The 23,771-nt window shown below is 42.9% G+C and overlaps 1 protein-coding gene across 1 annotated transcript; it reads left to right on the forward strand.

Annotated features, from left to right (window-relative positions):
* The first annotated feature begins 240 nt into the window (after positions 1 to 240).
* Positions 241 to 23,307, forward strand: SERPINB5 (serpin family B member 5). Its single transcript, XM_082668334.1, has 7 exons — positions 241 to 282; positions 6,326 to 6,500; positions 9,289 to 9,426; positions 12,160 to 12,277; positions 14,556 to 14,698; positions 19,418 to 19,585; positions 22,885 to 23,307. Exons 2-7 carry the CDS (start codon positions 6,333 to 6,335, stop codon positions 23,275 to 23,277), a joined length of 1,128 nt encoding a protein of 375 aa, XP_082524460.1. The 5' UTR covers positions 241 to 282; positions 6,326 to 6,332; the 3' UTR covers positions 23,278 to 23,307.
* Positions 23,308 to 23,771: the final 464 nt, after the last annotated feature.

Genomic DNA, 23,771 nt, shown 5'->3' on the forward strand with positions numbered 1-23,771 from the left:
GATCCGCCGACAGCCCTGTCCTGCCTGAGCATGTTGCAGGCCTTTAGAAGCTGTGCAGACAACAGCAACTTCAGCGTGAATCATTTTGCTCAATCACGGACAAGCTGCCTAAGGGCCAGGGCAGAAGTGGGCGGGACGGAGGGAGGGCAGGCTGGGCGTGGTCACAGTGGGCGTGGCCCCGGTCGGCATTCAAGTGAGCAAGCAGCGTGCTTCTGCCCCACATCAAGGTCCTACCGCGTCTGGTTTTCCTTTTCCCTGGCCGTGCGATCGCTGTAACTTCAGGTAAGCAAAGTGCAGGTAGCAAGGTGGTGATTTCTCTCTTTCTGGCAAGTCTTAAAAGAAAATAGTTCTTTGAGATGGTGAACACAGTGGACAGAATGGCTTATTTTCAAGAGTAGGCTGTCAGCTTCAGTACGGCTATCACCCCCTACATGGGCAGCATTTCCAGCGCCCAGTCCTTTGGGAACCAGGCATGCCGTGTAGGGAGCAAAATTACTTAAAAGTACAAGGTAAGAGCATGAAGAAACAGCGTGGCCGGGAGGTTTTGGTGTTGGGAGGGCCCAACAGTGACTCGCAGAGGAGAAATTATTTCCGAGGACGTTTCCAGCCCTACCTTGGAACTCAGAATGAGTTTTGCGGTGCTAGTTTCGGAAAGGGTGTGGTGCCCCAAACCTGAAGAAAGTGGAGACGCACAGGAGTGTCCGGCTCGCCTTCTTGTTGGCACTGTGGGCTGAGGTTCAGTCTGCGGAACTGCTGTTCTTTTTGGCATTGTAAAGCATCCAGTGGGTGTCCATTTACTTGCAACTGCGTTCTTCCAGGCAGGAAGTGTTCTCCCTCCCTATTCCTAGGCTTCAGGATACTTGAAGCAAATTACAGATTTCAAATGTGTGTTCCTGGACGACTTTTCGAATAGGTTGGCCCATAGTTTCTTCCTCATAGAAGCTACAGTTTTGATGGCTTTCTTTAAGCGTGTCACACCTAAGAGCAATTTACCAGGCCAGGCTGATCTGCAGGCTCGTGATCAGATGAGGCTCAGATTCCCAGGGCTGAGGGGTCTTCCACATCCTTCGGCTCCCACCTCCCCCACCCCCCATTTTGTGGGAGATGGGGGGAGGCTCACGGAGGAGAAGTGGCGTCCAAAGGTCCCTGGCTTACATGGGGCAGGATGAAGCGGAATCCAAGGCTTCACACTCACGGCTCCTGGACTTTTCCAGGTCACCATGAATTTTCTTAACAGCTTCGTCACCCCTACATTACCGAAGAGGTTTTGAATAGAATTGGGTGCGTCAAAACCTCAGTCCCCACCCATATACGCAGGTGTTTGATGGGTTCCTGGGTAGGTGGAGAGATGGAAGCTTGTCTGAAGAAAGGATTCTCCGTGTGAGTCAGTGGGTTTACATCTTTGCTTCTTAGCACCTGAATTCTGTCACTTCAGTCCCTCTGGGTTGTGGGTTGACTTTGAAGGTACGAAGTCTCAGCGATCTTGGTCGTCCTGGCGTGGTGAGTCTGGCCCTGATTTACTGTTTTAGGCAGCGGTGGGATGGCTCAGCGGTCAAGATCAGGCTTCTAACCAGATGGGAGCAGGTATGATGGCTCAGAATATCTGAGCAAAGCAGAGGCTCCCCTGCCATTGGAAAATAAGCAGTTGACCTTATTACTAAGAGCCACATTGTCCTTTCCCGCTGAAAAAGCACTTTTCATGTACACTTACTCATTTCATCACCTCATTAATCCTCATGCTATTCTTTCACACGGCAGAAGCTGCAGGATCTCCTATTGTCTTAATCTGCCTCTGACATTTTTCCTTGTGAGGTGAGAAAGTGAACAGCACAGACTGTGTGTTTAGACATTGCATTGTAGTTGTGGTAATAGGCAAAGGTATTGCCTAACGATTGTTTCCACCAAATGGTCTACAGATGAAAAGTTTGGGGAATATTGGCTTGGATGCATTAAAACTGTTAGAAATCTTGATGCAGGGACCAGTGAGCACCTGTGAGTCGAGAGAATTGACCTCCCTACGCCTCCACCCACCCCAGTGCACATGTCTGCATTCATCTGGGGTCTGCCTGCTGTCTCTGAACTAGCAGTTCTCTCTGGCACTCAGTTTTGCATGGCTAACTCCTCCTTATTCTTTAGGATGCGCCCGTAGTGCGACTTATTTGATGTCACTGTCTCTGAGGAGAGCTCACTGAGATTTCTGCTATAAGTGCGCTGTCTCCCCTAAGGGCTGCATGATAACTTATGCCCCCATCAAAACACCCATCACACCTACAGCACATATCATGCCACTAGGTGACAGCTCCTCGGAGGCGGGAACCGTGCTATGTTCCCTTTTGATTTGTTAATGTCTAGATCAGGTGCCTGACATGCATTATTAGGTACTCAGTTAATACTTATTAAATTAAAGCAATATAAGATTGATAGTTGGCAACACAAAGAGTGGAAAGAGAACATGAGTTTCTGCCAGTTGGAAAATCAGGAAAAAAAAAGTTTTGTGTTGATTTAAAAAAAAGAAAACATGTAAGAAAAAAGAAGAAGAAAACATGTAAGGTATCTTTGTATCTCTAAAGGGGTAATCCAGGACCCTTAGGATTTTTGGAACTCTATAAAGACTCCTGAGAGAACAAATGTCAGCAAAGACACAATTACCAAGAAGGAAGGTGATAGGTGTGGTCAGGAACTACCAGGCTGGAACATAGAAGAGTGAGTGCCAGGTCTGGTTTGACCACTCTCACTCCCCGCGTGGATGGCCTGGGAGAATCACTACGTCTCTGTGTGCCTCCCTTTCCACATCTGTAAACTGAAGAGGTGGGGCCAGACTAAATCCATCCAAGGTCTTGTCCCCCTTTAAAGGTGTATGGCTTTAGGATGTATTGCAAACCATAAAAACAAAACAGGCAACTTTACAATTAAACTTTTACAACTTCTTGTTGTTTGTTGCATTTCTTTGTTGTTTATTACTACTTAAACTTTCATTTCACGTTTCCCTGATTAAAAGTGGCTTTTAGGGCTTCCCTGGTGGCGCAGTGGTTGAGAGTCCGCCTGCCTATGCAGGGGACTCGGGTTCGTGCCCCGGTCTGGGAAGATCCCACATGCCGCGGAGCGGCTGGGCCCGTGAGCCATGGCCGCTGAGCCTGCGCGTCCGGAGCCTGTGCTCTGCATCGGGAGAGGCCACAACAGTGAGAGGCCCGCGTACCGCAAAAAAAAAAAAAAAAAAAAGTGGCTTTTAAACATTTAAATCAATAAAAGATGTGGTGTTTTCTATGTTGATGCTGTAAATTAAATTCTCCTTACTTGTTCTAATCATTAGAAGGTTTTCATGAAAATGAAAGAAGTTATCTCTGTAACAATGGAATAATACAATGAAAAGAATCTGCAGCGATTTTAACACCCTGAACAGGTCATTAGATATGAAATTTACTACGCAGGAATTGCTAATCTCTACTCTTGTACCCATAATTTTTATAGCATTTGCTCGTGCAAAATGGTCTGCATAGGAACCTGACCCATTTTCCTGGGTGTGTATTGCTAAAGTTGGTGAGATTTGTTTAAATGCTTCATCTTGCACCACAGTGAGGTGGCAATTGGCTGTGGCCAAAATCATCCCTTGAACTATCTCAGACCAAATCAGCTTTACAGTGTTTTTAGGTCACTTGCCACTAATCACCAAGCAACTGATTAGATTTACCAGGCAGTATTTGATTGATTACTTAGTTGGTGATCATTTGCCCCCATAGACACCTCAGATGTTGGGTGTGCCCTGATTTACATTCTCCAACAGGGACTGAATCTAAGCCTTGAATTGCAACAAAGTGTTAATTATATTGTATAATTAACTGTACTTAAAGCCACCATGATCTTGTATTCACATAGAGCCATTTAGATGAAACAGATTGCAAAATGTTATAATGAATGAACGAATAATACTTCAGCGGAACAAAATGGCATTTCCTTACACTTTGATCCACTTCTGGGATCCACTTTTTGGTGTCTGCTGTCAAACTCCCTCAGCAGATTACTCCAAGGCCTTGAAAACACAAAAGACATCAAACTTCAAAGTTTGTTATAAATGATGCAAAATTATTCTAATTTCTCCTCCTGGGTGGTTGGAAATATGGGCTGGGAAGAACTACTTGGGCTTGATAAAACATAATTGGTATGTTTTCATACTATCATTGGTGTGGTTAGGCCTTGAGTTGTTGAAGCTTTGAGAAGTTCGCAGGGGTTTGGGTACAGGTTTCTCTATCTGGTGAAGAAATACCTCATTTAGGCTTTTCTATTTGGTAGAGAAATAACTCCTGTTGAATTTTAGTCATAGATGAACTCAGCATTATCAGTGTTAAACTTGCTGCCGGAGAAAGCCAGACTTCTTGTCCTGAAAGTCTGTTTGGGATTCCCCAAACGTTTTAGGAAGTTTCTTTTAATTTCCCTGTGGTGGACACATGCTTCTGTTTCTGCCTCATTGCCCTCTGTGTTCCTCATGCTCGTCTGCTTCCCCTGAGAGCTCACTCTCATCTCATGGCCCCCACCTCTCCCCAGATGAGAGAGCATAAGGTAGTAGGCCTTGAAGAAATGTAAGATGCCTGCCCTGACTTCAGGTTCCCTTACTGTAGGTGCATAATGAGAACACTGAGTTCACTTAGCTGTACTTTTTGGACCAAGGAGGAAGCAGTCACTGGAGATGACCAGTGACCACGAACAGGTCAACAAAACTTTTTTTTTTTTTTTTTTGCTAATGAGCTTGTTTTTACAGATTCCAAGATATAGTATAATCTTTTTGATTCCATCCTACACACAAGCCACATGTCCCATAAAAGGGAGAATTCCAAAGAACTGTTTGAAGATCAAGGGCCCATTCCTTGATCTTATTCTCACGTCTTTGCATTTTGAATTTCTGTTCAGGTATAAGGTGCGAAATTGAGATCCTATTCACGCATTTGACTTTAACACATCCTTGAGTCCCGATTGAGGGAAGCCCTCTGTCTTGAGTGGTGACACTTTGTCTGACACCGGGGAGCATATCCTGCCTGATGACCTTCAGTGTCATGTCTTCTAGGGGTAATGAGAGCGAGAGTTCTCAGTCAAGACCAGAGGCTCGCTGCTGCCATTTCCACTTCACCTGGCTCCGCAGTTTTAGATGAAGCTGCCCTCTCTTTCCTTTAACTCCCATGTTACTTGTTCCACTGTTCACATGGCATGGCATTCCGCTTATACATATCTGCCCCAAGAGATGGAAAACTCAGAGGAAGGGAGGGGGTACTCAGGTGATCCTTATAATACTTTTCGTAGTGTCTTCCGCATAGTAGATAATGTACTAACAACAAAAGCAATCATAGCTATTGTTTATTAAATATTGCTCTGTGCCGGGTGCCCTACTAAGGCATTACTTACTTTATTAATTTTGTAGGGCTGCTGCAACAAAGGACCACAGATTGCGTGGCTTAAAACAGTGGAGATTTATATTCCCACAGTTCTGGAGACCAGAATTCCGAAATTAAGGTGCTGTCAGGCCCTTGCTCTCTCGGCAAGCCCCAGGGGAGAATCTGTTCTGTGCCTTTCTCCTGCTTCTGGTGTTGCCAGTGAACCTCGGTGTGCTTGGCTTGTAGAAGCATTGCTCCAATAATCTCTACCTCTGTCGCCGTAGGGTGTTCTCCCTTGTGTCTCATGTCATCTTCCCTCTGCACGTCTGTCTTTGTGTCTTTTCCCCTGTTCTTAAATGGACACCAGTCTTATTGGGTTAGGGCCACCCTGATGACCTCTACTTGATTCAATCTGCAAAGATCTTATTTCCAAAGAAGGTCACATTTACAGTTACCCAGAGGTGGGACTTCAACCTACCTTTTGGGTGGGGTGGTGGGGGGGCACAATGCAGCCCATAACACTTATGAAATATTAACTTGAATCACACAAAACTGCTGTGATTTGACTAGTTTTGATCTACAAAAAACCCAATTTTGTATGCTTTAACCTAAATCCTAATGGAAACAATATGGATAAATAAAACCAACTGATTTTGATCAGTGCTGTCCATTGTTCCGACCATGTGCAGAGGCCATCGTAGCCAAGTGGGCTCGAATTTGGAGATTCCGGGCAGAGCTGTACACAGAGGACCTCATATGTTGGGTGCTCAGATTTTAGGACGTTTGTGCAGGAGTTTCTTTACCCCTGGCTTTTAAATTTGCATTTACTGGAAGTTCCTTCCTTCCTCTCTTCTACCCAAGACCACGACTTTGTTTGAGTAGAATTCTTATTGCGTTGGCGAAATGCAGCTGAGAACACTTTAAAGGTGATTTAGAAATAACCTCACTCTTGTTCTTTGTTCTAGGCCCACCATGGATGCCCTGAGACTGGCAAATTCGGCTTTTGCCGTTGACCTGTTCAAACAACTGTGTGAAAAGGAGCCAGCGGGCAATGTCCTCTTCTCTCCAATCTGTCTCTCCACCTCTCTGTCACTTGCTCAAGTGGGTGCCAGAGGTGACACAGCAAACGAAATTGGACGGGTAAGCCCCACGCCTTGTTTCTGCTTTGAGTGGAAGCAGAGTTTTAAGAACACACAGGTGGTGCCTGGGGAAAAAGGAATGAGGCTCTGTGGTCGGAACTGCTCAGGAATGAGAGTTTTGACATTTCCAGCACTCTCTTAATCTGTTTTTAAATGTGAAAGCTCATGTATGTGTCCTGCAACCCATGTTTAGAACAGGCACTATGTTGTTGTGGAGAACGCAGGGATCTGCTAGGCAATCACGAGTTTTCCGCTAACAAGTGGCCTTTGGCGAGTCACCTGACGTCTTTCTACCCGTTATATTGTAAGCATCAGGCAGGATGATGTTTGTTAAATGTTCCACTGCAGATATCCTGACCAGAAAGAGTGTAAATCTACACCCTCCTGTCTTACGCACAAAATTTATTTACAGCATCATCCTTTATATTAAAATGCAGCCTGAACTATATTCTGCTCTATAATATATTCTACCCTATTGGATAGATAGAATATATCCATGTTTATTTCAATACAGAAATAATGTTTGAAATTATCTACCTTTAAGTAACGTGGATAAATAAGAAGATGGGTTGTGCTTACCTATGTTTTAGAATACTCCCTGGGATTTGAATATCCCATTTGAGAAGAATGGACTAAGGTGATGTTTTACACACGCACACACACACACACACACACGCATGCACACATATATAGGAGTATGCATATATATGTGTGTACACATATAAATAAAAAACTTTTAAGAATTTCCTTTTGGTTATAGCTGAGTATCTCTGTAAAGTTCTTAGACCTTCAAATGAGATGATTTTCTATACTGTTACATTTTAAGTCCTTATTTACTTTTATTATTTAAAAAAATTGAGGTATAATTGACATGTAACATTATATTAGTTTCAGGTGTACAGTATAATGATCAATATTTGTATATTTTGCAAAATGATCACCACAGTAAGTCTACTTAATGTCTGTCACCATACACAGTTACAAAAAACATTTTTTTTAATGATGAGAACTTTTAAGATCTACTCTCGTAGCAACTTTCAAATATACAGGATTATTAATTATAGTCACTATGCTGTACATTATATCCCCATGACTTATTTTATAACTGGAACTTTGTACCTTTTGACCTCCTTCCCTTTTCGAGCAGCTCAGCCTCTTACCCCCTACCCCCCAATCCTTGCCATTTACCTTTAGATAATAAGTGAAAACCCTTCTAATTCCGTTCCGTTATTATTCTTCCATTGATCATTCTAGTTCAACAGAATCTCTCTTTTCATGAGCTCATAAGCATTTAAAAAGGGAACATCTTTTATCTATAAATCCCCAGAAAATATGACCCACAAAATGTTATTTGTGTCAGGATGGCAAATTTACGCTTGAAACTGAGTGGAACTTGAAAAGGAAACTTCCTTTGTGGGAAGAGGAGCTGTACCTTTTCGTCCGTCCTCCTCTTTCAACTCCACCCCACAATCCCTACCCCATCTCTCATTCCTCATTTCTCATCTCCCATTAGAGAAGAAATAGAAAAGAGGACTTCCTGGTAGTGGGTCTGTTCCTCAGTAATAGTAATAAAGGTCTTTTCAGTACATGCAATTGTTTCCCCACAGTGGTTACTTGGGTTCTTTAATTTTCTGGTCTTTTTGCCTGTCATTAGGCATGAGGGTTACGTACAGCCTCGGACCAGCCAGTTTGACCCTGCAATACGGAGGCTGTGTGACTCGTTGGTGCAATGTGCCCATTTAGTGATCACCTGAGGTGTGGCATCAGGGCATGGTTCTTATGAGTTAGGAGAAAATCACCTTATCCTGACATCATGTTTTGGGCACCATGGAGCAGAGGAGATGCTGAGCTATTGGTTGAAACAAAAGAAAAGTTAGGAAAAAAATAAAGGGATTTAGGTCTTATGGAAGATAGCATCCTAGTTTTAAGTGGCTTAGAATATTACTATAAGAATACTTATTAACATTTTGAATCCATACGATATTTTAGGTGTCTTAACATATAATATCTGTAATCCTCATAGCACGTCAGAAGAGTAGGTGTTCTCAGTTCATTTTACAGAGGGGAAAGTACAGTTCTGAAGAGTTGGGCAAGATGACATTTCTAGTAGGTACAGGGTGGGATTCAAAGGCTACCTAACTGTAGCCCATCGATGGCATGGTAGCTGCCTACCATAAATGACATATCAGCCCATTTGGCGCTTGTTAGAGCAACTAAAAGGACTGGATGGGCTCTGGCTAAGGACACCTCTATCCTGGAATCTGATACCTGCCTAATGATTGTCTCTCGGTATTAATTTCTCTCTTCTTATCTCAAAATTGGATAGAGATTATAACCCAGCTTCCTTCTTTTCCAAGTTTGGAAAAGAGCATGGAGGCATCACTTTGAAGAAAGGGCGAAATTTCCTTATAGTTAAATCAAGAGAAGTGTATCTTTATAGCAATGTTTCTCAACTGGGGACAATTTGCCCCTCCCCTCCCTCACCCCTCTCCCGGACATTGGACAATGTCTGGATACATTTTTGTTGTCACAAATGGAAGAAGGAGTGCTACTGACACCTAGTAGGTCAGTGATGCCCAGGACAGCGCCCTCCCCCGCCGGTCCCAGAACATAGAATTATCCAGTCTGAACTGTCAACAGTGCTAAGGTTGAGAAGCCTTGCTTCTGGGAAAAACAGAGCCAGGAGATACTCAGGACCAACCGGAGGAGGTTGACCTCATATGACCATGTGTCCGCCGCAGCGGGAAGAGGCAGTGCTTCACAGATAATAGATTTTTTTCTCTTCGCAGGTCCTTCATTTTGAAAATGTCAAAGACGTGCACTTTGGATTTCAAACAGTAACATCGGATGTCAACAAACTTAGTTCCTTTTATTCCCTGAAACTAATCAAACGGCTCTACGTAGACACATCTCTGAATCTTTCCACGGTAAGTGGTTCAGAGCAATTAGCAAGATTCAACTGTTTATCAGGGGTGACACGTTCTCATGGTTAGACCAACAACTTTTTGTCAGTGAAAATCCTTCCTAGGATGCTCATTTACGATTTATTTAAAATAAATTAGTCCTAATGGAGAGGTTGAATCTAGAGGGAATCAATTGCAGTCACATATTTTAACTTAAAATATAAAGAAGCTGTGAGTTTCCTTTTCCCTCTAAAACACCCACAGATCCCACCCTTCCTCTTAGCTTCCTCACTGAGAGAAATGGAGAATGGGATTATTACTCTCTAATAAATGTGTCTCTATAGATGCAAGACAGCTCGTGATTTAAACATCTTTGTTCTTAAACAGCAGGGCATAGAGCCTGGGACAACATTTTAAGTTCTTTACCTTATTTTTTCATGCACACAATGTTCTCCTGATGTTTCTCAAAATCAGTGAGAAAAATCATAACGGTATGAATTAAAAGTTTTCATCGGGCTTCCCTGGTGGTGCAGTGGTTGAGAGTCTGCCTGCCGATGCAGGGGACACGGGTTCGTGCCCCGGTGCAGGAAGATCCCACATGCCGCAGAGCGGCTGGGCCCGTGAGCCATGGCCGCTGAGCCTGCGCGTCCGGAGCCTGTGCTCCGCAACAGGAGAGGCCACAGCAGTGAGAGGCCCATGTACCGCAAAAAAAAAAAAAAAAGTTTTCATCGGTCATAAACTGGTTTTGTTTGTTTTATGAGGCTGTTCAGGTGGGTATCTATACAAGGTAGAGGTGGTAATTTCAGCTATTTCTTGAAGGAAGCATATAAAGAACACAGATATATTCTTAAATTTGATCCAAAGTATATCATAATGCTTTAAAAAATATGTATTTGAAACACATAGCCAACATCCTCGGCTGCATAGTGGTCATTCTCTACTGTAGTAACATCAACTTGATTCAGTTTGTGTTTGGATGGTCAGAATTTCAAGCTTTCGAAATCTAAAAGGTAGACTACCAGTTAAATATTTTGCCATAGTTTTACTACTTTCTGCAATAGGTATTTGTTTTCCTGGTGGGGATCTTTTGAGGACATAGGTCATTAGATGTTGTTGTGAGTTTATTCTTACTGCTTAAAGGTACATATACACAGCCATTCTTCTTCCAACAATCACCTGGGGAATTAAAGAAATACTGAGATGTGGGTTGGGGCCTGGGCATGGAAAGAATTTTAAAACTCCCTAGGTGGTCCTTAGTGATGCTTAACGCATTTTTTTTGCTGGCAGTGAAGATAGTGGAGGCCCTTCATCTTGCTGAGTCTCTGGAATGTTCTTAGCTCTGTCAGTAAATGGTAACACTCAGTCCCAAGGTTGGGTTGCAATGAACAGAATCAAATTGGGCAAGCCTGTAGTTGTTCTGAAAAAAATCCAAGGAGTCCTGTGCTTAGGAAGTGAAGTGACGTGACATTTAATAAGCTGTGTTTAGTTTGGTTGACCTTCCACTCAACATTTTGAATTATTTCAAACCGAGAGTTGCAAGGAATTTTTTAAAAGGCTGATTCCGTTGTTCCTGTTGGTTGTATATCATCTATAATTTTACTAGTAACAGTACAAACAAGTGTGGTCTGAGGAGGGCCACCTGTATCAGAACTACCTGGGTGTTAGAAGTGCAAATTCCTGGCCTTGGTTCACTAGAATCAAGATCACCAGGGACTGGATTTAGGGTTTTCCGTTTTTTTTTTTATGCCTTTTCTTTTTTTTTAAATTTATTTATTAAATGTATTTCTTTTGGTTGCGTTGGGTCTTCGTTGCTGCGCACGGGCTTTCTCTAGTTGCGGCGAGCGGGGGCTACTCTTTGTTGCGGTGCGCGGGCTTCTCATTGTGGTGGCTTCTATTGTTGTGGAACGCGGGCTTCAGCAGTTGTGGCATGCAGGCTCAGTAGTTGTGGCTCGCGGGCTCTTGAGCACAAGCTCAGTAGTTGTGGCTTACAGGCTTATTTGCTCCGAGGCATGTGTGATCTTCCTGGACCAGGGCTTGAACCCGTGTCCCCCGCATTGGCAGGCAGATTCTTAACCACTGTGCCACCAGGGAAGTCCCGGGTTTTGCATTTTTAACAAGCATTAAAATGAGAAGAACTGCTCTGTTCCTTACAGCACTGTGTTTCAAACTTTAACATGCAGATGAATCACCTGGGAATCTCGTTAAAAATTCAGGTTCTGATTCTGGGGTGGGGCTTGACATTCTGCATTTTAACAAGGTCCCAGGTGATGCTGCAGGTCTTGGTTCTTGGACCACACTTTGAGTAGCAAGCATCTTTAGAATATTTACTTATTTCAGTGTGGATAAGATTTTTCTTCTCATAGAGTTCTCTTTTCTGTACATTTCTTCCATTCTAAGACATACATATATAAATTTACATTTTACCTGTATGTACATTTTAATGTTTCTGAAATTGGAATTCATATTATAATTGTTGTGTGCATGTAGCATAATGTTTCTTTTCTCCCCCCAAACTGATGCTAGATTGATGGAGGCATTTAACAATTGATATTGTCTTAGAATTGAACAAATGAAAGAATACAAAGAAAATTCATTGATTTTTACATAAGGTTTCAATTTATATAGTGTTACAGATTTTGAAGGAGTATCCATCGTAATAGAGATTTAAAAGTCCTTGTGCTAGAATTGTGTACCAACATAATGGTTTAACTACAGACTTTAAGGACTTCGTGATTTTATGAACTGGATGTTTTTCAGGAGTTCATCAGCTCTACCAAGAGACCCTATGCAAATGAAATGGAGACTGTTGATTTCAAAGATAAATTGGAAGAAACAAAAGGTCAGATCAACAACTCAGTTAAGGAACTCACAGATGGCAAGTATCCTTTACTTATTCTGCTATAAATCGCTAAGTAAACAGACCATATCGTCTCGTGAATCTGCTAAGCATAAGATTGAACATCTGGAGGATTCCTTGAATGTTTTCGGTATACAAGCTAAATTCTTGTCCATCGAGCCATTTCAACCACTTGGATTTCTGGATATCATCGGTTGGCAGAAATTCTGAGTACTTCAGGTTTAGTCTGCTAAAACGGGCTGCCACATGCCCTTCTGCAGGCTTGGACGTGCCCCCAACAAAGTAAGGCTCTGGGCCAGTTCCAAGGCTGGTTTTTCAATCTGGAAGTGAAGGGCTTGGACTATAACTTGATGATCCCCGAGGCCACTTTTGGCTCAAAAATTCTACAAATTTGTCAAGGAAAAAAAGACAAAAGGTCTTAGATAATCAAATACACATGTAGAAAAAACAGAACAAAACAAACCATGGTGGAAACTTGTCCCAGGTCTCACAACCCTTCTTACCCTTGGCCCTCTGATAGCCCCGGGGCCCGGGGTCTCTTCTGCAGCTTCCACCTGGTCCTGCCTCTTGCTCCCGCTTCCCTCAGGCCTCTCCCTTTCCTGACTCCTCCCTCCATTAAAATTCTCTGTGAGTTGTGCTCCTTGCTAGAAAGGAATTGGAGCTAAGATGAGCTTGGGTGCAAATCAGTGTTGACATCCCCCTTCCCAGGGGACATATTTGTACAGTTTTTGTATAGGGAGGTAGCTATTGGGACAAATGAATTTTCTTTGGCTTCATATGTAAAGAAAAATCTGGTCTAACTAATACCAGGGTAGGCAATTTTAAAATGTATATGTGAAAGGCAGCTCCCATTTAAATTGCTGTGTGACGGTTTTGCTTTTTTTTAAATTTTTTTTTTGGCCGCCTACATGGCATGCGGGATCTTATTTCCCTGACCAGGGATTGAACCTGTGCCCCCTGCAGTGGAAGCTCGGAGTCTTAACCACTGGACTGCTGGGGAAGCCCCCCAGTTTTGCTTTTAAAATTGTTAACGAATTGCATTTTCTCTCCAAGGCACTCTGTTTAAAAATCTTCATAAATTTGAGTTTTTTACTGGAGAACGTAGTTTAGTGAAAAGACTTCTCTGAATTTGAAACCAGAAGCTCGAGGTTGAAGTTAACCAGTACTTACTAGCTCCCCACTTCTTCCATGATGCTATTACATATTCGACCCATCATATAGCGCTGGCAGGACAGGTTACATCGTTTGTGGGTCCCAGTGCAAAATGAAAACACAGGGCCCTTTATATTAAAAACCACATTAAGAATTTTAAGATGGCGACAGCAGAGCATGAAACAGTGAAGGGCCCTTCACACCTAGTCACAGGCCCAGGAAGTGGGCCTGAGCAGTGGTGTGAAGATCTGAGAGATTAGGTAAATGAAATATCCTTAGCCAAAAAGTCAACGCTCTTCAAAGGCGAGGACTTCATTTTATTAAGGGCTTATCACCACCTGTTTTGGCTGTTGGGGATTTGACACTATGGTCATTACAATTGTTATGGAGCTTATGGTGGTAATTACAGCTGACCAGGATGCAAACAAAGCAGTGTGATTTGGGGAGGGGGCGGTGAGCTGCGGGGCAAAGCGGGGAGCACTGACCTGGCTTCAGACGTGCTTGGCCGCTGAGGGAACCAGGAAAGCCACTTGGCCTCTCTGAGTCTCAGTCCTCAACTGTGAGATGGGGATAATGACCTTTGCCCTACAGGATCATCATAGGGAAGTGAGATAAGACACGTGACCGTTCGGAGCACAGGGCCCGGTGGAAAGTAAGCTTTCTTGCATTTTCCTTCCCGAGCACAGGCTCTGGAGTCACAAAGACCTGGCTTTGAATTCTGAATTCACCCTTGCTCGTGCATCATCTTGGGTGAGGGACTTAACATGGAGTCTCAGCTTCCTCGTCTGTAAAGTGGGGAGCAATGCACGATACCGTGCCTGTGCATGGCTAGCACATTGCCTCGGACGGAATGGGCACTCCACAGTGGTAGCTTGTGCATTTCTTCTTGCTCCTCTTGCGTCTTTTCCCCCCTCCCTTCTCCCCCTCACTCTCCTCCCCAGGTCTCTTTGGAAAGTCTGGTTGAGGCAAGTTGCAAGGAGAAAAAGGGGTCCTTCTTAAATGAGATGGTCTGGGCTACCAGGCCGTACGTGGCGCGGCTCTAGCCAGGGTTAAATGCCCAGTCAGTGGATTCACATGGGGACATCAGGGGTGCTTTGCAAGCATAACCCCGTGCAATTTTCTGGTTTCCTACCATTGTTTGCAGGCCGCTTTGAGAACATTTTAGCTGACAACAGTGTAACAGACCAGACGCAAATCCTTGTGGTTAATGCTGCCTACTTTGTTGGGAAGTGGATGAAGAAATTTCCTGAATCAGAAACCAAAGAATGTCCTTTCAGAATCAATAAGGTATGTGGGCTGCGTGTTGCAGTCAAAGGATCCCAAGTATAGATCTGAAAAATTACAGCAACACAAGGGACCCTAGGAATTCACTCCAATGAGGAAAATTAAGGCACAGGAGGCAGTGGGCTTTTCCTTAGACAACAGCGGGGAGGGGCAGGGGCTGTTTAAGTGTAGAAAAAGAACCATAAGAGAGAGACGCTCACCCTTTTTCCAGAATGTCCTCAGGGTCTGATCTGAGTGAGAGTTTATAGAGCTTCTAACACAGTGGGTAAAGCTAAGTCACCAACCGGAAAATAACTACAGATGTTTGGGGCCATTAGTAAGAAAGGAAAAGAAAAGAAACAAACCAAATCCCAACATTAGAGGCCGTTGGATCATCACGAAACATTGACCATTTGGGAATCTCGTTCCAGGTTAATGAGCTCCTCTGTGATCTCATTTCTCACCTGTTAATAGTGAAGTAAATGGTTCTGATATTTTAATTTAAAAGATGCTTTGAGAGGGCTTCCCTGGTGGCGCACTGGTTGAGAGTCCGCCTGCCGATGCAGGGGACACGGGTTCGTGCCCCGGTCCGGGAAGATCCCACATGCCGCGGAGCGGCTGGGCCCGTGAGCTATGGCCACTGAGCCTGCGCGTCCGGAGCCTGTGCTCCGCAACGGGAGAGGCCACAACAGTGAGAGGCCCGCGTACCGCAAAATAAATAAATAAAAGATGCTTTGAGGTACTCATTGGCTGTGAAGGAAAAAGCATAGCTTACTCGTCTGCAGTGCTGGGACTCATTATGGGGAAGAATTACAATAGAAACCTGTATCGCAGGGAAGTCTCATGAATACTACTGAGTGAATAATGAAGCCGTATCCCATGCCAAAAACAATTCATATAAATAGGTAAAGTGCCTCCTCTATAAATGAAACCGAAGCACTGAGACTGGAAAACTGACCCATTTCGTTAGAGGACCTAGGATACCCCAGGTATCTATATGATGGTGTGGTTTGGTCTCATTTGATGAGATCTGGCTTGTGTCAAGAATGCAGACTCAGAACTGTGTGTCAGTCAGCACAATCTCGGAAGGAAGCTTATTTACCCTGTAACTCTTACGCATCAATTCTAATTTTCAGGTCTCTCCCAGCACCTAGAGTACTTAGCATTAATCACTTTTGTTTTTGCCAAATATTATCATTGTACTTTCTTAGTGCTAGAACCCAAGAAGAAAAGCCCTTCAAGATACAGTCTATACCTGAATTAACTGGACTGGTTTCCATGACTTTTTATTTGTACTCACAGCATTTGCATTCATAGTCCACACCCTCCCCTCCCAAATCCCCTGCTCCAGCTGTGTTTTCCACACTGAAATCGAATTATTTATTTACTTATCTGGATCTCTTACTAGTGCATGGACTTTTAAGGGCAGGGATAATGTTTTGCCCATCTCAGTTTCTATAATTCCTGGCCCAGTCCCTGACACATTAGTAGGTGCTCAGCAAATGTTCGTTGAATGAATGACCGATCTGTAAGGATCAGTTTGATTAAATAGCCAATAGCAAACAAAACCTTTTTGGCTTTTGGGACCGCCATGGGTTCCTGTGCAAGATGCATGGGCCGTTTTCCCTGGGAGAGGACGATCATCACTGAGTGTGCTCCTTACCTACTCGAAACCTCCGTGGTCCTAGGGAGGGAGCCAGGTCCCCCTCTACTTGCTGTTCCTCCATTTGGCTTCTCAGATTACAGTGGTCTTCTCATTACTGCCTGCCAGGGCCCAGACTGACCCTGCACACAGGGCTCTGACCAGGCACCAAACAATTACTTCTTTAGACTCTGTATTTTTCACATATGGTTCCCTGAGTTTTAAACATGGCTTTTTGACTTTCTTAGCGTTGCCTTTTATTTGGAGCTAAAGTTGAACTTGACTGTACCTAGCCTCTGCTGTGAGCGGGGACCAAGTGTTGGCCCCAGTGACCCTCACACGGAGTGTCCCCTCCAGAGTGGTTAGGGTTGGCTCTCCTCCCTGGGAAGGGCTGGCAAAGGGGCCTTGAGAATGTTTAAGTGAAACCTGAAACATGGTGCTTCTCATACCGGCTGCAGGGCCAGCCCAGAACATCATCAGAACCAGGTAACAGTGAGTGAGCTCACCATAGACTTTTGTGCTGACCACCCTCAGATTTGTGGCTTTTACATTTAAGAAAATGTTAATGGGTGTCTTTTATAAAGGTAGGAAGAATGTGTGCAATTCCTTTATTCTTGTTGTTAAATCATAAAGCTAGGTCATATCACGTCCTGGAGACTCAGACTCTAGAAGAGAATTAATAAGGATTTTAAATGCCATTGATCTCTCAGCGGTTCACCAAACAAAAAATAAAACACTATTCAAGGCTGCGTGGGGATATGTCCTGCTTTTGAATGCAGACGCTATTACTTTTCCTTTGTTTCCTTTGAATTGCTTTTGTCAGCTCCTGAACTTTTGGGGTGATGTTACTAAATCTTTTCTCATGTCCTTTGGTGTCTCTTTTAAGGGTTAGACTAAATTGATGAAGTTATATTATTAAAAGTTTAGTACAGGGCTTCCCTGGTGGCTCAGTGGTTACGAATCCGCCTGCCAATGCAGGGGACACGGGTTCGAACCCTGGTCTGGGAAGATCCCACATGCCGCGGAGCAACTAAGCCTGTGCTCCACAACTACTGAGCCTGCGCTCTAGAGCGTGCGAGCCACAACTACTGAAGCCCGTGTGCCTAGAGCCCGTGCTCTGCAACAAGAGAAGCCACCGCAGTGAGAAGCCCACACACCGCAATGAGGAGTAGACCCCGCTCGCTGCAACTAGAGAAAGCCTGCTCACAGCAACAAAGACCTAACGTGGCCAAAAATAAAATAAATTAAAAAAAAAAAGTTTAGTACAGTACCTATCCTGACAAAGGTGGACACACACACTCACGTGCATGCACACACACCCACACCCACAAACACACACACACACTGTATTGGATATTTTCTGGGATGGTCGTTACTTAGTCCTGTTTTCAGAAGATACATCTTAAATTATGTCTTAGAAAATGGGATTATTGTATCCATAGTCAGTGCTGATAAATGAAATAGATGACCGTTTTTGGTGGTCACAGCTTCTGTGAATTCAGAAACTATTAGTACTCTAACCTGATGGAGATTTTTAGACAAATCTATACTTCTTTGAGGGAAATACGTGGAAGAATTACCAGTTAATTTCAAAAGTAGTATGTTTATTTTAAAATCATAATTTTGTTTCTGGTTATACATAGAGTCAAAGTCTTCAATTATTTATCAACCAAATATTTACTGAGCAATTACTATGTGCTGGGACATACCAAGATAATAAGACATGGTTTCTGCTTTGACTGTAGTCTAGTTGGGGTGGGGGTGTCACATACATACATTTTCTAACATTGTGACAAGTGTTAAAATAGAGGTATGTACAAAAAATAAAATAAGTCTAGCTTTGCTTGAAAATAGTGTTGGGTAACACTATTACCATTCGAAGATCCCACGTAAAAGCTTTACTGTAATATTATTCCTGCAGACCTGATACAATGTTTGAAATTTCCCTCCAAAGAGTTTCGGTTAACAGGCAAATATCCCATGGGAGGTATAAACCAAGACAATAAATTGCACTAAATTACTATCAGTCTTTTACTCCTTAGTATGAATTAATTTTTCTTCAGAAAATGAGTCACCTCTGTAGCAGAGATACAAGGTCAGATATTAATGGGGACACAGAGGAGAAGAAAAGTCCTGGGATGCTGCCTGGAGAGAAAGGCCTGAGTGATAGGAGCTGGAAGAGACTTAGAGATAATTTTGTTTGTTATCATTCTTAATTTTTAAAATCATGAAATATTGCAAGCATACAGAAAATTATAGAGAATAGTATAACAAACACCAATGTACCAACAACCACCTTTGTAAAATCTTTATATTTTACCTTATTTCAGATATTTTAAAGAAAAAATATAGCAAGAATTGCACTGTCCTGTGTAGCCCCACCACCCCTCCATCTCCCTGCTTCCTCTCCAGAGGGAACCATCAATCTGAAATTTCCAATTCCCTCATTCCACTGACAAGGAAACTGAGGCCCAGAGAGGTTAAGTGACGTGCTGAAGGTCACAGCGTATGTTTATGTCACATTTGAGACTAAAACCAAGGTTATTCTCTCTAATCAGATCAGAGCAGGAAGAGGGGACCGAGGGCGGGGTGACTAAAACCGAAGGCAGACGGAGAACAAAACAGCATAGTTTTGTTCTGCTATACGTTAACTTTTCCATATTAGGCATTGTATAAGGAAAAGCTACATAAATGGACATGTGGTGGGTTTGCACTGGAATTTACTTTCAAGTGAGCTCTACCAGGAATGGTTTAAAGATCTTGTAATTACAGGCATCTATAAAGGCTAAGTTAAAATTTGCCTGTATTTCCAGTCATCCTGTCTTATTTTTAATGTTTTGTATATGCAAATACAGTATTATATTATGGATAGATCCTGTAATTACAAAGCACATGGATAACTTTTCAAAGGAAGTCGTAAACTCTTGACGGGACAGTCTCTGATGGTGTAGATTACCTGCCTGCCTCTTTAAGCCATAATGATGTGAAACTATATCAGGAACGAATTTATGAGTATGTGTGTGTATAGCTGTGTGTGTATAGAGGGGTGTGTGGGCGTGTGTGAGAAGAACAAGCAGAGCAAATTTCTTCTCCTTTTTTAGACGGACACCAAACCAGTGCAAATGATGAACGTGGAGGCCACGTTCTGTATGGGCCACGTCGACGGTATCAACTGTAAGCTCATAGAGCTTCCCTTTCAAAACAAGCACCTCAGCATGCTCGTCCTACTCCCCAAGGATATGGAGCACGGGTCCACGGGCCTGGAACAGGTGAGGAGGGAGGCGGGCGTCCAGCCCGCAGGCGCAGCGGAGCCAAGGAGATGCTTGGGCGGTGCTTGTGGGGCTGCGGCAGCCTTGCCTTCACGATTCACTTGCTCAATGGTCTCTAAGGGTTTCACGGTTCTTTGGGGGCCTTTCTCCTCAATGTTAGAACAGTTAATATTTATTTGGTACTTATAACGTGCCAGGAGCTGTAAGTTGCCCATGCGCACTGGCTCATCTAATTCTCACCGCAGTCCCAGGAGTGAGAAACTATAATGTTACCCTACTCACGTTTACCACCGAGGGGCCGGAGGCACAGAGGGTGGGTAGCTGGCCCAGGGTCACGAACTCGTGGGTGGTATGTAGAATCGGAAGGTGAGCCCAGGAAGTTGGAATCTGTGTTCTTAACTCCAGCGTAGAGCCCCTGGTAGCATCTTGCGTGAGTGTGGTGCGTGTGTCACAATTGACACATTCACTCAAGTCCACAGTGGACTTTGGGGCTTGCGCTTTGTGTTGCATGTTCTATGCGTTTCTGAAAAGTTCTTTTAATGCACACACGTATACAAGGTTTTATTATGCTTTTATCCAGGTAGAGACACAAGGTTTAACTGACAGTGGAGGTTTCACCTGCCTGGGAATGACTTTCTAGCTTCCCCTCTGCTCTGTCAGCCCCCTGCAGCCCCGAGACCCGTTGTTCTCCCTCAGCCCTGCCCTCCGGGCTTCCTGGCTCCCCTCCACCTGGGCCTCCACCCTCCACCAGGAAGAAGGAGGGGTTCTTTGACCAGCCCGGGATTCACCTGCTTTATTTCCGGTCACACCTCAGTTACTCCCTGACTTTCCAGGGGACAGTCTAAATTGGTCCCCATCCTACCTGCTACTTTGATTCTATGTTTTATCCATCACTTTATTAACTGAATCATAATTCCCATCTTCATTCTTCTGTTCACTCATCTCTCTCTTTTTTACTGCACTTCACGCCTTAGTCTCATTTTTTTCTTGCAGCCGTTATTCAGCTGTCTCACACTTTACTTCCTTAAAATACCCTCACACCATTTTTTTTTGTTGTTGTTGTTAAAGTACAGAACGAAAGAAGATGATCTTTTGAGTCTCAGAAGGTATATTCAAGGATACAGGTCGTCTCAGTTTGCTAGGGCTGCCATAACAAAGTATCACAAAGTGGGTGGTTTAAACAACAGAAATTTAATGTCTCACAGTTTTGGAAGCTAAAAGTCCAAGATCAAGGTATCTGCAGGTTGGTTTCTTCAGCGGGCTGTGAGGGAGAATCTGTCCATCCTCGCTTCTGGAGATCTGCTGGCAATCTTTGGCTTTCCTTGGTTGTAGACACATCACTTCAGTCTCTACCTTCATCTTCCCAGGCATCTCCCTGTGTGAGTGTGTCTGTATCTGTGTCCGGAATTTCCTTTCTTATTAAAAGGACACCAGTCATATTGGGTTAGGGCCTAATGATCTCACCTTAATTAATTACACCTACAAGGACGCTATTTCCAAATGAAGTCATATTCCAAGGCACTGTGGGTTAGGACTTCAATACATGAATTTTGACGGGGAGCGGGGGCAGACACAATTTGACCCATACAATGGAGGAAAAAGGTTATTTTTTCTTCTTAATGACTTTTGATTTATGGATGAATTTTCTCTTGTCTTCTCACTCTCAGGTAGTAAATGGCCAAGAGACTATACTTTTTGGCTCAAAAATTCTAGTTACCTATGACAATCTTTTGGTCTTAATAATTTGTCTTAAATAAAACAGTGTCCATGAAAAAATACTTATCAGAACTTAGCAAGAGAATCCAATGGTTCCCTCTGCCATTAAAAAAACTCATGACCAGCTTGTAACCTTGTCATCTCCCTGATTTTTATAGGTTTCACATGAGTAACTTCAGTGCAGAATTGCCCCATGTAGTAATAGTCAAGGTAGCATCATTCTCTGTTGCACATGTATTTCTCCTCTAGCCAGTGGGGAGGCTGGAAGGGCAAGGAGCAATTTAAGATTTGCTCAGTGAAGAATTTTATGTCTAAATCATTTTATGAGTCATTGCATATCTCTCATTTTAAAAATAGCCAACTGAAATAGATGCATTCTTCACCTATGATCTAAAAGGATGATCCTAGACAGTTCAAATTCTCATTTTGAAAAGAGTAACTTTAGCTTTAATTTGAGTTATGAAGTTTGATACCATGTCTAGGGCACGAATATTCTAGATTTCCTAGTAGAGAAATCAAGATAAGCATTCAATAAATATTATGCATAAAAACTTTTCTAGTTTTACATTTATTTCACTATTATCCATGCAACATCATAATCCATGCATTCATTTCTATAGAGCTATTCTATAGTTAAAAGAAATGCCCTCATAAATTTCAGAACAAAGGGACCATTGTCGTGGAGTGAGTGGAGGAGAACAATGCTAGGTAGCTGGGTAGACCATTTTTATTTTTAATTAATTTTTATTGGAGTATAGTTGATTTACAATGTTTTGTTCACTTCTGCTGTACAACAAATTGAATCAGTTATACATATAGATATACCCACTCTTTTTTAGATTCTTTTCCCATATAGGTCATTACAGAGTATTGAGTAGAGTTCCCTGTGCTATACAGTAGGTTCTTATTAGTTATCTATTATATATATAGTAGTGTGTGTATGTCGATCCCAATCTCCCAATTTATCCCTCTCCCTGATTCCCTGCTTTCCCCCTTGGCAACCGTAAGTTTGTTTTCTACATCTGTGACTCTATTTCTGTTTTGTAAATAAGTTCATTTGTACATTTTTTTTAGATGCCACATATAAGTGATACCATATGATATTTATCTTTCTCTGTCTGACTTACTTTACTCAGTATGTCAATCTCCACGTCCATCCATGTTGCTGCAAGTGGCATTATTTCATTCCTTTTTATGGCTGAGTAATATTCTGTTGTATATATGTACCACATCTTCTTTATCCAGTCTTCTACTGATGGACATTTAGGTTGCTTCCATGTTCTGGCTATTGCAAATAGTGCTGCTATGAACATTGGGGTGCATGTATCTTTTTTGACTTATGGTTTTCTCTGGATATATGCCTAGGAGTGGGATTGTTGGGTCATATGGTAGCTCTGTGTGGGTGGACCATTTTTAAGAGAACCTAGTCACACACCAAAACTGCAGGGCTGATTCCATCTTTGATGAACCATCTGTACTGCTTCCAAATAGGGCTCACCGTGACATTTTATGTTTTTAATCAAGGAGGATCTTTTACAATTGGAAATAAAGAAAAACAATTTCCTCTCCTTTTTGTCCTTCAGGTTGAAAAACAACTCAACTCAGAGACGCTATTGCAGTGGACCAATCCCAGTGCCATGGCCAATGCTAAAGTCAAAGTCTCCATTCCAAAATTTAAGATGGAAAAGATGATTGATCCCAAGGCTAGTCTGGAAAACCTAGGGCTGAAAAACATCTTTAATGAGAATGCATCTGATTTCTCTGGAATGTCAGAGACCAAGGGAGTGGCCCTCTCAAATGTCATTCACAGAGTGTGCTTAGAAATAACTGAAGAAGGCGGGGATTCCATAGAGGTGCCAGGATCACGAATCCTGCAACACAAGGATGAATTCAATGCCGACCACCCCTTTATTTACATCATCAGGCACAACAAAACTCGAAACATCATTTTCTTTGGCAAGTTCTGTTCTCCTTAAGTGGCAGAGCCCAGGTTAAGTCCCACCCGACTTCTCTGTAAACCCTGCAACCGAGAATCATTTTCTAAATACAATAAATTGTTAATATTGCTGGATCAGGAAGCTGCTCATATTCACACTAATAGGCCTTTCTTCCAATTTTTTTTGTTGTTGTTGTTCTTTCCCTCCCACCCCGTTAAAAGACAATACTTTTAATGAAAAGGAATCACCTTAGAGAAAAAATATGTATTCATCATTTGTCAAACTATCTAGAGTTTTTGGCAGGAATACAGTCTTTCACAAAGAAAATTCCTATAAGGGGGATCTGGAGAGGATTTTATTACCAAAGCTTAGCCTTCCATCACTGGGATACAGAATGTTCTAGACATTTGCTTTTCCCTGAAAGACTGAAGAAACTGGTACATGGGCTTTGCAAAACTTTCCTGGAGCCAATGAAACTTGGACATACGTTCAGGCTACTGTATGTCCACAACGCCTTACATTAAACCCTGTGG

The sequence above is a fragment of the Grampus griseus genome, assembly GCF_964374135.1.
Source record: "Grampus griseus genome assembly, chromosome: 12".
NCBI classification, from domain to species: Eukaryota; Metazoa; Chordata; class Mammalia; order Artiodactyla; family Delphinidae; genus Grampus; species Grampus griseus.

Coding starts and splice junctions, on each gene's coding strand:
- SERPINB5 (XM_082668334.1), top strand. CDS start 6,333: ATGGATGCCCTGAGACTGGCAAATTCGGCTTTTGCCGTTGACCTGTTC. Junction 6,501..9,288: donor CAGCAAACGAAATTGGACGG/GTAAGCCCCACG, acceptor TTCTCTTCGCAG/GTCCTTCATTTTGAAAATGT. Junction 9,427..12,159: donor CATCTCTGAATCTTTCCACG/GTAAGTGGTTCA, acceptor GATGTTTTTCAG/GAGTTCATCAGCTCTACCAA.